Source organism: Eubalaena glacialis, chromosome 1 (assembly GCF_028564815.1).
Source record: "Eubalaena glacialis isolate mEubGla1 chromosome 1, mEubGla1.1.hap2.+ XY, whole genome shotgun sequence".
NCBI classification, from domain to species: domain Eukaryota; kingdom Metazoa; phylum Chordata; class Mammalia; order Artiodactyla; family Balaenidae; genus Eubalaena; species Eubalaena glacialis.
In genome coordinates, this window is record NC_083716.1 from 27,742,584 (window position 1) to 27,756,209 (window position 13,626).

Consider the following 13,626-nt stretch of genomic DNA (forward strand, 5'->3'; position numbering starts at 1 on the left):
TATACTTAAAGTGATGAAGGAGAAAAACCTACAACCAAGATTACTCTACCCAGCAAGGATCTCATTCAGATTTGATGGAGAAATTAAAACCTTTACAGACAAGCAAAAGCTGAGAGAGTTCAGCACCACCAAACCAGCTTTACAACAAATGCTAAAGGAACTTCTCTAGGCAAGAAACACAAGAGAAGGAAAACACCTACAATAACAAACCCAAAACATTTAAGAAAATGGGAATAGGAACATACATATCGATAATTACCTTAAATGTAAATGGATTAAATGCTCCCACCAAAAGACACAGACTGGCTGAATGGATACAAAAACAAGACCCATATATATGCTGTCTACAAGAGACCCACTTCAGACCTAGAGACACACACAGACTGAAAGTGAGGGGATGGAAAAAGATATTCCATGCAAATGGAAATCAAAAGAAAGCTGGAGTAGCAATTCTCATATCAGACAAAATAGACTTTAAAATAAAGACTATTACAAGAGATAAAGAAGGACACTATATAATGATCAAGGGATCGATCCAAGAGGAAGGTATAACAATTGTAAATATTTATGCACCCAACATAGGAGCACCTCAATACATAAGGCAAATACTAACAGCCATAAAAGGGGAAATCGACAGTAACACAGTCATAGTAGGGGACTTTAACACCCCACTTTCACCAATGGACAGATCATCCAAAATGAAAATAAACAAGGAAACACAAGCTTTAAATGATACATTAAACAAGATGGACTTAATTGATATTTATAGGACATTCCACCCAAAAACAACAGAATACACATTTTTCTCAAGTGCTCATGGAACATTCTCCAGGATAGATCATATCTTGGGTCACAAATCAAGCCTTGGTAAGTTTAAAAAAATTGAAATCGTATCAAGTATCTTTTCCAACCACAACGCTATGAGACTAGATATCAATTACAGGAAAAGATCTGTAAAAAATACAAACACATGGAGGCTACACAATACACTACTTAATAACGAAGTGATCACTGAAGAAATCAAAGGGGAAATCAAAAAATACCTAGAAACAAATGACAATGGTGACACGACGATCCAAAACCTATGGGATGCAGCAAAAGCAGTTCTAAGAGGGAAGTTTATAGCAATACAAGCCTACATCAAGAAACAGGAAACATCTCGAATAAACAACCTAACCTTGCACCTAAAGCAATTAGAGAAAGAAGAACAAAAAAAACCCAAAGCTAGCAGAAGGAAAGAAATCATAAAGATCAGATCAGAAATAAGTGAAAAAGAAATGAAGGAAACAATAGCAAAAATCAATGAAACTAAAAGCTGGTTCTTTGAGAAGATAAACAAAATTGATAAACCATTAGCCAGACTCATCAAGAGAAAAAGGGAGAAGACTCAAATCAATAGAATTAGAAATGAAAAAGGAGAAGTAACCACTGACACTGCAGAAATACAAACGATCATGAGAGATTACTACAAGCAACTCTATGCCAATAAAATGGACAACCTGGAAGAAATGGACAGATTCTTAGAAATGCACAACCTGCCAAGACTGAACCAGGAAGAAATAGAAAATATGAACAGACCAATCACAAGCACTGAAATTGAAACTGTGATTAAAAATCTTCCAACACACAAAAGCCCAGGACCAGATGGCTTCACAGGCGAATTCTATCAAACATTTAGAGAAGAGCTAACACCTATCCTTCTCAAACTCTTCCAAAATATTGCAGAGAGAGGAACACTCCCCAACTCATTCTACGAGGCCACCATCACCCTGATACCAAAACCAGACAAAGATGTCACAAAGAAAGAAAACTACAGGCCAATATCACTGATGAACATAGATGCAAAAATCCTCAACGAAATACTAGCAAACAGAATCCAACAGCACATTAAAAGGATTATACACCATGATCAAGTGGGGTTTATTCCAGGAATGCAAGGATTCTTCAATATACGCAAATCAATCAACGTGATACATCATATTAACAAACTGAAGGAGAAAAACCATATGATCATCTCAATAGATGCAGAGAAAGCTTTCGACAAAATTCAACACCCATTTATGATAAAAGTCCTGCAGAAAGTAGGCATAGAGGGAACTTTCCTCAACATAATAAAGGCCGTATATGACAAACCCACAGCCAACATTGTCCTCAATGGTGAAAAACTGAAACCATTTCCACTAAGATCAGGAACAAGACAAGGTTGCCCACTCTCACCACTATTATTCAACATAGTTTTGGAAGTGTTAGCCACAGCAATCAGAGAAGAAAAAGAAATAAAAGGAATCCAAATCGGAAAAGAAGAAGTAAAGCTGTCACTGTTTGCAGATGACATGATACTATACATAGAGAATCCTAAAGATGCTACCAGAAAACTACTAGAGCTAATCAATGAATTTGGTAAAGTAGCAGGATACAAAATTAATGCACAGAAATCTCTTGCATTCCTGTATACTAATGATGAAAAATCTGAAAGTGAAATTAAGAAAACACTCCCATTTACCATTGCAACAAAAAGAATAAAATATCTAGGAATAAACCTACCTAAGGAGACAAAAGACCTGTATGCAGAAAATTATAGGACACTGATGAAAGAAATTAAAGATGATACAAATAGATGGAGAGATATACCATGTTCTTGGATTGGAAGAATCAACATTGTGAAAATGACCCTGCTACCCAAAGCAATCTACAGATTCAATGCAATCCCTATCAAACTACCACTGGCATTTTTCACAGAACTAGAACAAAAAATTTCACAATTTGTATGGAAACACAAAAGACCCCGAATAGCCAAAGCAATCTTGAGAACGAAAAATGGAGCTGGAGGAATCAGGCTCCCTGACTTCAGACTATATTACAAAGCTACAGTAATCAAGACAGTTTGGTACTGGCACAAAAACAGAAATATAGATCAATGGAACAGGATAGAAAGCCCAGAGATAAGCCCATGCACATATGGTCACCTTATCTTTGATAAAGGAGGCAAGCATATACAGTGGAGAAAAGACAGCCTCTTCAATAAGTGGTGCTGGGAAAATTGGACAGGTACATGTAAAAGTATGAAATTAGAACACTCCCTGACACCATACACAAAAATAAACTCAAAATGGATTAAAGACCTAAGTGTAAGGCCAGACACTATCAAAATCTTAGAGGAAAACATAGGCAGAACACTCTATGACATAAATCACAGCAAGATCCTTTTTGACCCACCTCCTAGAGAAATGGAAATAAAAACACAAATAAACAAATGGGACCTAATGAAACTTAAAAGCTTTTGCACAGCAAAGGAAACCATAAACAAAACCAAAAGACAACCCTCAGAATGGGAGAAAATATTTGCAAATGAAGCAACTGACAAAGGATTAATCTCCAAGATTTACAAGCAGCTCATGCAGCTCAATAACAAAAAAACAAACAACCCAATCCAAAAATGGGCAGAAGACCTAAATAGACATTTCTCCAAAGAAGATATACAGATTGTCAACAGACACATGAAAGAATGCTCAACATCATTAATCATTAGAGAAATGCAAATCAAAACTACAATGAGGTATCATCTCACACCGGTTAGAATGGCCATCATCAAAAAATCTAGAAACAATAAATGCTGGAGAGGGTGTGGAGAAAAGGGAACACTCTTGCACTGTTGGTGGGAATGTAAATTGATACAGCCACTATGGAGAACAGTATGGAGGTTCCTTAAAAAACTAAAAATAGAACTACCATACGACCCAGCAATCCCACTACTGGGCATATACCCTGAGAAAACCATAATTCAGAAAGAGTCATGTACCAAAATATTCATTGCAGCTCTGTTTACAATAGCCAGGACATGGAAGCAACCTAGGTGTCCATCATCGGATGAATGGATAAAGAAGATGTGGCACATATATACAATGGAATATTACTCAGCCATAAAAAGAAATGAAATGGAGGTGTTTGTAATGAGGTGGATGGAGTTAGAGTCTGTCATACAGAGTGAAGTAAGCCAGAAAAAGAAAAAGAAATACAGTATGCTAACACATATATATGGAATCTAAGGAAAAAAAAAAAATGTCATGAGGAGCCTGGTGGCAAGATGGGAATAAAGACACAGACCTACTAGAGAATGGACTTGAGGATATGGGGAGGGGGAGGGGTGAGATGTGACAGGGTGAGGGAGGGTCATGGACATGTATACACTACCAAATGTGAGATGGATAGCTAGTGGGAAGCAGCCGCATGGCACAGGGAGATCAGCTCGGTGCTTTGTGACCGCCTGGAGGGGTGGGATAGGGAGGGTGGGAGGGAGGGAGATGCAAGAGGGAGGAGATATGGGAACATATGTATATGTATAACTGATTCACTTTGTTATAAAGCAGAAGCTAACACACCATTGTAAGACAATTATACTTCAATAAAGATGTTTAAAAAAAAAAAAAAAAAGAAAAAAGAAAAAGGCAGACAATCCAATAAAAAAAAAAATGACCAAGGCCTGAATAGACATTTCAAAAAAGAGGATCTCTAAACAGCCAGTAAACCTAAAAAAGCCAAAAACCTCAATAATCTTTTTAGGTGCTTGATTACAGCAGTCATTAAGGAAATGCAAATTAAAACAGTCAGATAATACCATTCACCCACTAGTATGGCTGAAGTGAAAAAAGACAGTAGCAAGTAAATGTTACAAGAATGTACAGCAACTGGAACTCTCATATGGTGCTGTAGAAAGTATGAAATGGAAAAAATTCATAGACTCTACTAAAGCTAAACATTTTTCATACCCTATGACCCAGCAATTCCACTCCTAGGTATATACCCAACAGAAATATGTACATATGTACAAGAAAAGACACGTACAAGATTATTCATAATAGCACAATTCACAGTAACCCTAAACTGGAAATAACCCAAACGTCCATCAACAATAAAATGGCTAAAAATTTGAACTATATTCACACAGTGGAATACTGCACAGCAATAAAAATGAACATACTACACCTAACACAGCAACCTGAATGAATCTTCTTATGTGGGACAAAAGATGCCAGATACTAGAGAATGTGTACTGGAGTGATTCCATTTATGTGAAGTTAAATACCAGTAAAGGCAAAAACTAATCTACAGGTATTAGATAATTGTTACACAGAAGTGACCACTGGGTAAACATTCAATGAGCTGTATACTTATGATTTCTTTAAAAAGTATACTTATTTTACTTCAATAAAAGCTTATATAGACACATACCAAGTACACTAGAATATTATTCTTAAATACAAACTGGATTCAATCCAAACTCCCTAGGCTCCCAATCTATCTTTTCCTTCTTGTCTGCTATTCACCTTATGTTCAAATCATACATATCTACTCACACTGTGCTGGCCATCTCCTGATCTTCTGGCCTCTACCCAAACTACTCCCTCTTCCTGGAACTGCCCACTTCAGAAACAAGTCTGTCAAAATCTATCTATTCCACAAGACCAATATGAAGCTCTCTTCTTCAAACCTTCCAAAGATCCTTCCGGTTAAAACTAATTTCCCCTCCCTTAACTTCTATAGCACTTTGTGCCTCTATTATGGCACTTATCAAAGTGTGCCTTAAGAGATATTCATAAATGCTTATCTTCTCAACAGACTGTGAAGTTCTAGAGAAGACAGAAGTTTTATAATACTTAACTTTGTGTCTTCATCCCCTCCTGCCCCCATAACCACCTCCCTCCACATGTAACATAATGTTTTGCACTTGGTTTATGTTTATATTTTTATCAAATCACACTGCATGCCTCGTTTTCAGTTGTCAACTCACTCATTTTGTCAAGTACTACTTAACAGGAAAATGCAGTGCTCTAGCACAGTTTAGGACCATAGAGTTCTAAATTTCCAATGAAAACCTTGGATACATATAGGAGTTTAAGTAGCATAATTTATCAATTAACACATTATACATGGCAATTTACAATTTAAAATGAACTGGGGGGGGGGGAAGAGAGAAAGAGAGACCCTTCTTAACTAACAGTTAAGACTTTTCAGTTAAGAAAATGAGCTCAGAGTGAGGTGTCTATTCAAGCCACCACTGGCCAGTACACTTGCTACACTGTAGTCCATGATCAAGTGCAGGTCTTCATCTGGGGTACTTGTTTTATAAATGTATACATTAAATATATTAAATTTTAATTTTTCTGATTAAAAACAATACATATTCACTGTCAAAAATGTAGAAAACATTAAGGAATATATAGAAAAGAAAAATCACCTAAGTGATGCTTTTTTTGTGTTTCCTAATACATCTTCAGTTGCCAAATATTTTGAAATATTACCCATAATCCAACATCTCACAAAAAAACACATTAACAGTTTAGTGTAGTACTTCCTAAGAAGTATAAGGATTTACGTATCCGTGCTGCAAAAACATTATGCACATGCTACAATTCTGTTTCCACGACTTTTCAGTGAAAGCCTGAAAGTCCCCCAGACATCAGAAAATATCGTTGCAGCCTTAAGTTTAGGTTCAGGGAAGGGGTTTAAGAGCTCTGAATGTAATACCAAGGGAGTTGTTAGGGCATTATGTATGACCTTGATTCAAATTCTGTTAACAGTTCAAATTCTGTTACAAATGCTACTCAGTGACATCAACCTTATCCTTCCCAAGTACAGAAAAATAGAATTGTGATATTGATGAACTTTCCAGGGCATCACTGTGGATTAAAGATTCTGATTATTTCTTTATACTTTTTTTTTTTCTACATGACATAATACAAAGACACCTGCTGTATTAAATTGTGATTCTGGAAGTATCCAACTAATAGGTGTTGTTCAGTAACCAAAATGTGAAGGTGCTAGTCAGAATAGTGCCAACAAGGGAGAGCAGAAAGAAAGCACAATAGTTGTAATAGTAAGCATTTTATCATTCTTCTATAAATCAAGTATATTAGATTATTATTACTATAGTAAATTATTGTGCAAGTTGCTCTCTCTTCCACTCCTTCTATGGGCAGAGTATACTTTCCCACCTCTTGACTTGACCATGTGATTTACTTTGGTTAATGGAATATCAGCAGGTATAATACAACCAACGATTGAAAGGCACTTGAACAACTGGGCTTGCTCTCTTGCTCTACAGCTATGAGGACAGCTATGAGGACAGCTCTGCCTGGGAAGTCATTGCCTCTACAGTCTGAGTCCCAGAATAATATGTGGAACAGTCCTGAGTGAGCAGCCAAATCCAGAGTGACCCAACAAAATTCAGTCTATGTCATCCAATATTCAGCAAATCCACATATTCATGAGAATAAATAACTATCATTGTATTGCCATGACATTTTGTGGGTCTTTATTACTCAGCAATAGCCAATTGATACAATGATACTGTGACAACTCCGTTTCCTCAGTAATTCAAATGATCAGAAATCTACATGTAAGTCTGGGCAGTAACTCTCCACTCCGGCCCATCGGACCAGCAAAGAAATGTGCCATCATATTCCATTGTTTCTCTGCTCTTCAAGGATGAAACACAGTGCAAGTGAGGGTCTCAAGTCAGACTGCCTGGGTTTGATCTCAGGCTTCTTGCTAAGCAGAGAGACTTTGTGCAAGTTACTTAACCTCTCTGGAATCAGTTTCCTCATCTGAAAATGGGAGTAACAATAGTACTGAATCTATCTTACAGGATTATTGGGAGGATTAAATGAAATAATAGTATATGTAAAGAATCTATAATAGCAAACAGTAAACACTAAGTAAATACATATTAGCTATTCATGGCTGATCATATTAAAAAAAAAAAAACAAAGAAAAACAAACACAACCCTCCCATTTCTACTGTGGTTATCCTATTATTGACACAGACAGAGTCAGGTCAGGTCAGTCACAAGCCTGGGAATAGGAAGGCAAGTATACCCTGAAGGGAGAGCCAAATCTCAGAAAGGAGCAAGACCTCAGAAGGAAGTTCCAACTCAAAACGTTCACCTTAAGCAGGCAGGAATTCTCTCCCAGCTCTGTGGCTTTTGCTCCCCTGCTCCCCATCCTCACCCTAGCCACAAAGGCAATCCAGGAACTATGATTGTAGTGCCCCAGAGAACAAATCATATTCTTAGTTCAAAATTACTCTCAGTATCTATTCCTCTGTTGTTATCTCTGAGTCTTCTGTAAAATGTTCTAGCTCTGTTTCAATCAGGCTTCAGAAATCTAAAGGGAATTATCCAGAGATTCCCCCAGTACAAGGTGAATCTTACGGAATACTAGTTGAAATGGTAAGATCATGTGGACCTTTCCCATAGAGATTTTCCCCTCCTCCACTGCCGATGTTAGGATGCTGGGATTGATTTATTAAGAAAGAAAGCAGTTTTCTTTATAGTGACCAAGTTGTTAAACATTGGTAAATATTTTCTACTTTATCCACAGTGAATTCTTATTATATACACTTAGAAAGCACCTTCATGCTGTATTAAAATATTGCTAGAAAGCACATGGTATTTTAAAATATTTTAATACCACAAAGATCCTTTTTCCTTTCTTCATTCTCATTCTTTTTTTTAATTGTAATGCCATTTACCACAAATAATTTTATCTATACATGATCAAGATCTTACATAATGTACCACCTCCCTTTAGAAAGAGAAAAAAATTCTTAACCTGTTATTTTCTTTTAGGATTTAAACAATACACAAAAAATATAGAATAACAAGTAGTCTCCTTTGAAAGTTCATTTTCTAATTTAGCAATAAATTTCTGGCAATCTTTCAAAGTAGAAGAATTTTTACTCCACATCTAATAATTCACTTCCAATAATTTATTATGTACATTACAAACATGAATCAAGAAAATGAGCACAGAGAATTATCATTAATTTGTAATTCCATACCCCAATACCTATATAAGAGTATTCAGAAAAGAAACTGAAGGCTAATTTAAATGAGAACAGATAACAGATATATAGAAATTCTGACAAACTAAGAACTAGTTTCAAATGTCCATCCAACCAGCTGGTAATCAATCTCACTGATTTAAAGAAAAGCCCATCATAGTGAAAAATCTGAATACTTATTGTAAAATGCAGTTTCTTGCTTTTAGATACATATGGTTCTCAGGCAAAAAAGAAAAGTTCCTGAATCCTATCAATTCATCCAGTATTATCTCTACAGAAACATTATTAAGACAAGTCATGCAGAAGATCATGTTAGTTCCTTAAGAAGTTAACCTCGAAAAAGAGATGCCTCCAAAGCATTCCTAGTGTTATTACCCACAAATCTGGCTGATCCTATTTGTATTTTTATCCTGAGCATCCAACTAGAATAGCATCTGTGGTAGCCAGTCTCAAAAGGGCATGGCCCCCAGCAATTTCTCTCTGTTTATGCATGCCTCTCTTCTTGTCTACAGGTAGAGATTATTTTCCCTCCCCCTGACTCTGGGCTGGCCTTGACTGTCTTTGACCAATAGCAACATTCTCAACTTCCAAACCTAGGACTTAAGAGAACTGGCTGACTGGTTTCTATTTCCTATCTCCTGGAATGCTCCTTCTTAGAACCCAGGCATCATGCTTTAAGGAAATCGAAAGGCCATGTGGAGAAAGGAGGCCCACATAAAGGAGGACAGAAGGCCTTACTGTTAGCTGAACTTTCAGCCAGTGGCCAGCCATGACTGAATGTGGCCATTTTGAACATTCCAGCCATGCTGGCACCCCAGCCAACACCAAGTGAAACAGAAAATGCATCAGTCAACCACAGATTTATGTTTGTTACACAGCAAGTTACCCTTTACACTTTCACTTATCTTTCAATTCTTTAAAAAACTATTTTATATGTCCTAAAATTATTTCATGCATGTGTCAAATTTTCCCAGTTCTAAGATCCTGGGATTGGTTTATCCTGTCCATTTAAAAATAAACTTCAGGGACTTCCCTGGTGGTGCAGTGGTTAAGAATCTGCCTGCCAATACAGGGTACACGAGTTCGAGCCCTGCCCCGTGAAGATCCCACATGCCACGGAGCAACTAAGCCCGTGTGCCACAACTACTGAGCCTGCGCTCTAGAGCCCACGAGCCACAACTACTGAGCCCGTGTGTCACAACGACTGAAGCCCGTGTACCCAAAGCCCGTGTTCCACAACGAGAAGCCACTGCAATGAGAAGCCCGTGCACCGCAACGGAGAGTAGCCCCCGCTCGCCACAACTAGAGAAAGCCCGCGCGCAGCAACGAAGACCCAACGCAGCCAAAAATAAATAAATAAATAAATATTTAAAAAACCCTTCAAATTCATCCCTCAACTTGTCATATAGAGAGACAGATATGATATAGAAGGATAGACAGATATAGATATATCACAAAAATCCAAAGGTAAACTTTAAGTCTAGACCATGTGTGAATTATGGTCAAATCTGAATTAGCAGTCTCATTGATAAGATTTTATTATAAAATTTCTAATCGAAGTACTACGTCAATATAATAATGAGCAAAATTCATGAAAGAGAATATCCATTTCATGTTGCTATTTTAAACAAATTTTACATTTTCTTAAACAGTGGAAATCAGGCATCGGTATAAAAATTATCATTCACAACTCACAAATGAGGGAAGGGATAAGGACAAAATAAAGCCAAATACTATCAATAACTTCAATTTGATTAAAAGGATAGTCCTTCCATGTGTACTGTGCACTAATTACTAGGTGCAAACACAAATAAAATATCTTCCTATCTCAATTGACTAAGGAAACAGACATGTTATAACAGGGTAAATGGGACCAAAGGCAAGTTGTGACTTACTCAGATTCATAATAAGACTGTTACTGAGCTGAAAAAGAATACCAAATCTCTAACTCTCCATTCTGTTTCAGTTATTAAGGTGTCATTCTTGGTGACCCTCTTCCAGTTGGCCTTTTCTCAAACAGCAGCCACAATAGCAGGCAAAGTCAAAAATGAAAGTAGCTATTGTAAAACTGAAGAAGAATTGGTTTCTCCCTATGGAAACTGACTCAACATTTAATAATGTGTGGCATCCCAAAAGCTGCAAACTACTACATGGCCATCTCTAGCTCAACTTTAACTCAATCAGGAGACCATTATCAAAACAACTCACTGGTACCAAGCAGAGATCAATTGGTTGAAAATGTTCCTAGGCTGAGGTCTAATGGGGAGTAAAGAAGATGATCTCATAATGTCTCTTTATGATCTTTAAACCACATTATTCCATAAACCTAACACATGTCAAGATCAGGATTGAGTCAATCTCTAAGCAGGAAAACAAAAATAAGCAACTGCCACTTTTCTGACTCAAATCTAGAAGCTGGCTGTAGATACAAAGCAACTTCCTCTCACTTCTAAAGTCCAAAAAAATTTCAAAGCCTCTTCTTAATATTTTAGAATTTCAACATTGGGCAGAAACTCAAGAACCTTCTTCAGGCCTAAAAGAATTTTGTTAAAGATACACTTGAACTTTAGTTAGGTGTTTCTGAAAGCACTAATACAAAGTAAGTAAAGTTACAGTAAATTTGACCAGTCTCTGAAAAGGTATTCTTGTAAATGGGGCAGTTTAAAGCCTAAATTCAATTAGGTTAGTGTCCATGTTTGTTTAAATTTGTTTGGGTATCTCAGGCAAAGACACAAAATAACTGACAAAAGAAATAAGATTTGGAGTGACAGGTTACAATTACTTCTGGAAAAAGCAAAACTAGACTGCAATTCTATCAATGTCTCTATGGCCACCTGCTAAGACAGAAGTAAGTCTATGCATCCCATCATTCTGTAACCACAAAGTCTGGTTTTACATCTAGGATATACAAATGAAGCATCAGATTAAAAGCATCAAATATCAGACTCTACAAATTTGCCAAACATACACATATCAAAAACAGAAAAGCATGATTCAAAATTAAAGAACTAGATTCCAAAGGATTTAAACACACCCACAAAATCCAATCCAAGTTCATACTGTGCTTCAACCTAAAACTCATAACTGCCAATCCTGACATCTGCCATTCCTCACTACCTGCATTCCCCTTTTTATCTCCTGAATTTCTCCATTGATCTTATCACTTCTTATGGGTCTTTGGATTCTCCATGGCCTTTCCTTTCCCAGAAAGTAGTACAGCACCCGGTCCCCTCATTTTACTATCTCTACAATTTAGCACTAAGTTTTGTTTTACCCTATTAGTTATTAATTTTGCCCCTAATCTCCTGTACCTAGGTTTCCCTAACCAATGAACCTCTCCTGTCTTCTCCTTTCAAACTAGAGGATGTACCCCCTTTCCTGATACTTGTAATTCTGGTTCCTAGTCAACCCCCTTCCTTTCCCAGAGACTGTCATCATAGCGCTAGATCCCCATCCCCAGTCCTTTTCTTCCTAAGTAAGGCCTAGTCCTTTCCAGAGTTTGTCAACATTAGTTTGGCCAAGCTGGGATTGTACCCTGAAGGCAAAGGCTATCTCTCCCACCTAACTCTACAAATCTGTCTCCCACCAGCCCTGTCTTTCTCTCCTCTAACCTTAGATCCAGCTGCATCCAGCGCTGCCCGTTTCCCACCCACCTCCCACTCCCAATATCTTTCCTCCCACTATCCCGCGCTCCCCTTCCCCACTCCTGAATGCACCTCTTCTCCCGGGCCTCACCCGTAACCCTCACACAAGGAAGGCCCTGCCAGCGGCCTCACGGCGTCTCTCCTCCTAGCTTCCTCCGCTCTTCAGTAACTGTCCCTACGCCCCTTTCCCTCCAGGGCCCTGCGCGCCGCCCAGAGCCCCCTCCCCGATTAAGCTCCCGCTGTCACTTGGCCTCTCATCCACAAGATGGCGGAGCTGCTGCCCCCACCCCCGGGTCCTCTCCGCAACCCCTCCTACCTCCCAGGAACTCCCGTCCCGTCCCTTCAGCCGCCCCCGCCCCCGGCCCCGGCCTCGGCCCAGGGTCCCGCTGCCCCCTCCTCCAGCGGGATGGCGGCCCAGACCCGAGCCTGAGCGACGCCGCCAACGCCACCGCCTCCACCGTTCCCCGGCCTGCACATTCTCCTCACCATAAACTTGAGCGCTTTTTCCTGCAGCACCGCCTCAGCCGGGTCCATAATCGCCAACGGCCACCGGGTCCGCACTCCGCCGGGGCCGCCCCCTTGGTGCCAGGCCGCAACCAACGCAGCGCCCGGATCCCGCCTCCTCTTCCTTCTCCCCGCCCTCTTACCTCTCAGGCACCCGCAGGGGGGCCAGGGAGGACCAGCTGTTCCGTGAGCGTGCGTGAGCCCGCTGGCTCAAGGGATTTGTAGTTCTGGGGCTTCCCGCCGCAAAAAATGAGGCCACACCGCGAACTGCAACTCCCGCGGTTCACTGCGGTAGGGTCGCGGTGGCTGACAAACCGAATCTAGACAACGGGCAGTCAAGTAGAGAATCAGCGTATGGGAATCGTAGTTTACAGCTTCTAGGGCTGGGAAACGGGAGGGGCATCGGTGTCTCCGTGGTTACCGAGCGACGCCAGTGGCGGCTTCCTGGCAATTGATATCAAGATGGCGACCAGTGCCTCACCTGTAGCCCAAATACTGGAAAAAACTGTGAGAGGACAGAGGTCCTAGGGCCTCCCTAACTGTGGTTGTAGAGAACTGGACGCCCCCAAAATTCATATGTCTGGCGTCTGCGGGACGGATTTCAACCCAGAGGCGTTTGGCCTATGGGCACCTGGC

General features: G+C 39.4%; 1 protein-coding gene across 9 annotated transcripts in view; it reads right to left on the reverse strand.

The window, feature by feature from the left end:
• The window catches only part of BTRC (beta-transducin repeat containing E3 ubiquitin protein ligase), a 195,734-nt gene extending 182,636 nt beyond the window's left edge, over nt 1-13,098 (reverse strand). For 4 of the 9 annotated variants that reach the window (XM_061204380.1, XM_061204198.1, XM_061204144.1 and 1 more), the window contains exon 1: nt 12,973-13,098. In XM_061204380.1, coding sequence (XP_061060363.1) covers nt 12,973-13,020 — 48 coding nt within the window. In that variant the 5' untranslated portion in view covers nt 13,021-13,098. Of the gene's footprint in view, nt 1-12,558; nt 12,693-12,802; nt 12,816-12,972 lie in introns of those variants that run through there. The other 5 variants (XM_061204041.1, XM_061203797.1, XM_061203874.1 and 2 more) reach the window with 4 other exon arrangements.
• Nucleotides 13,099-13,626: the final 528 nt, after the last annotated feature.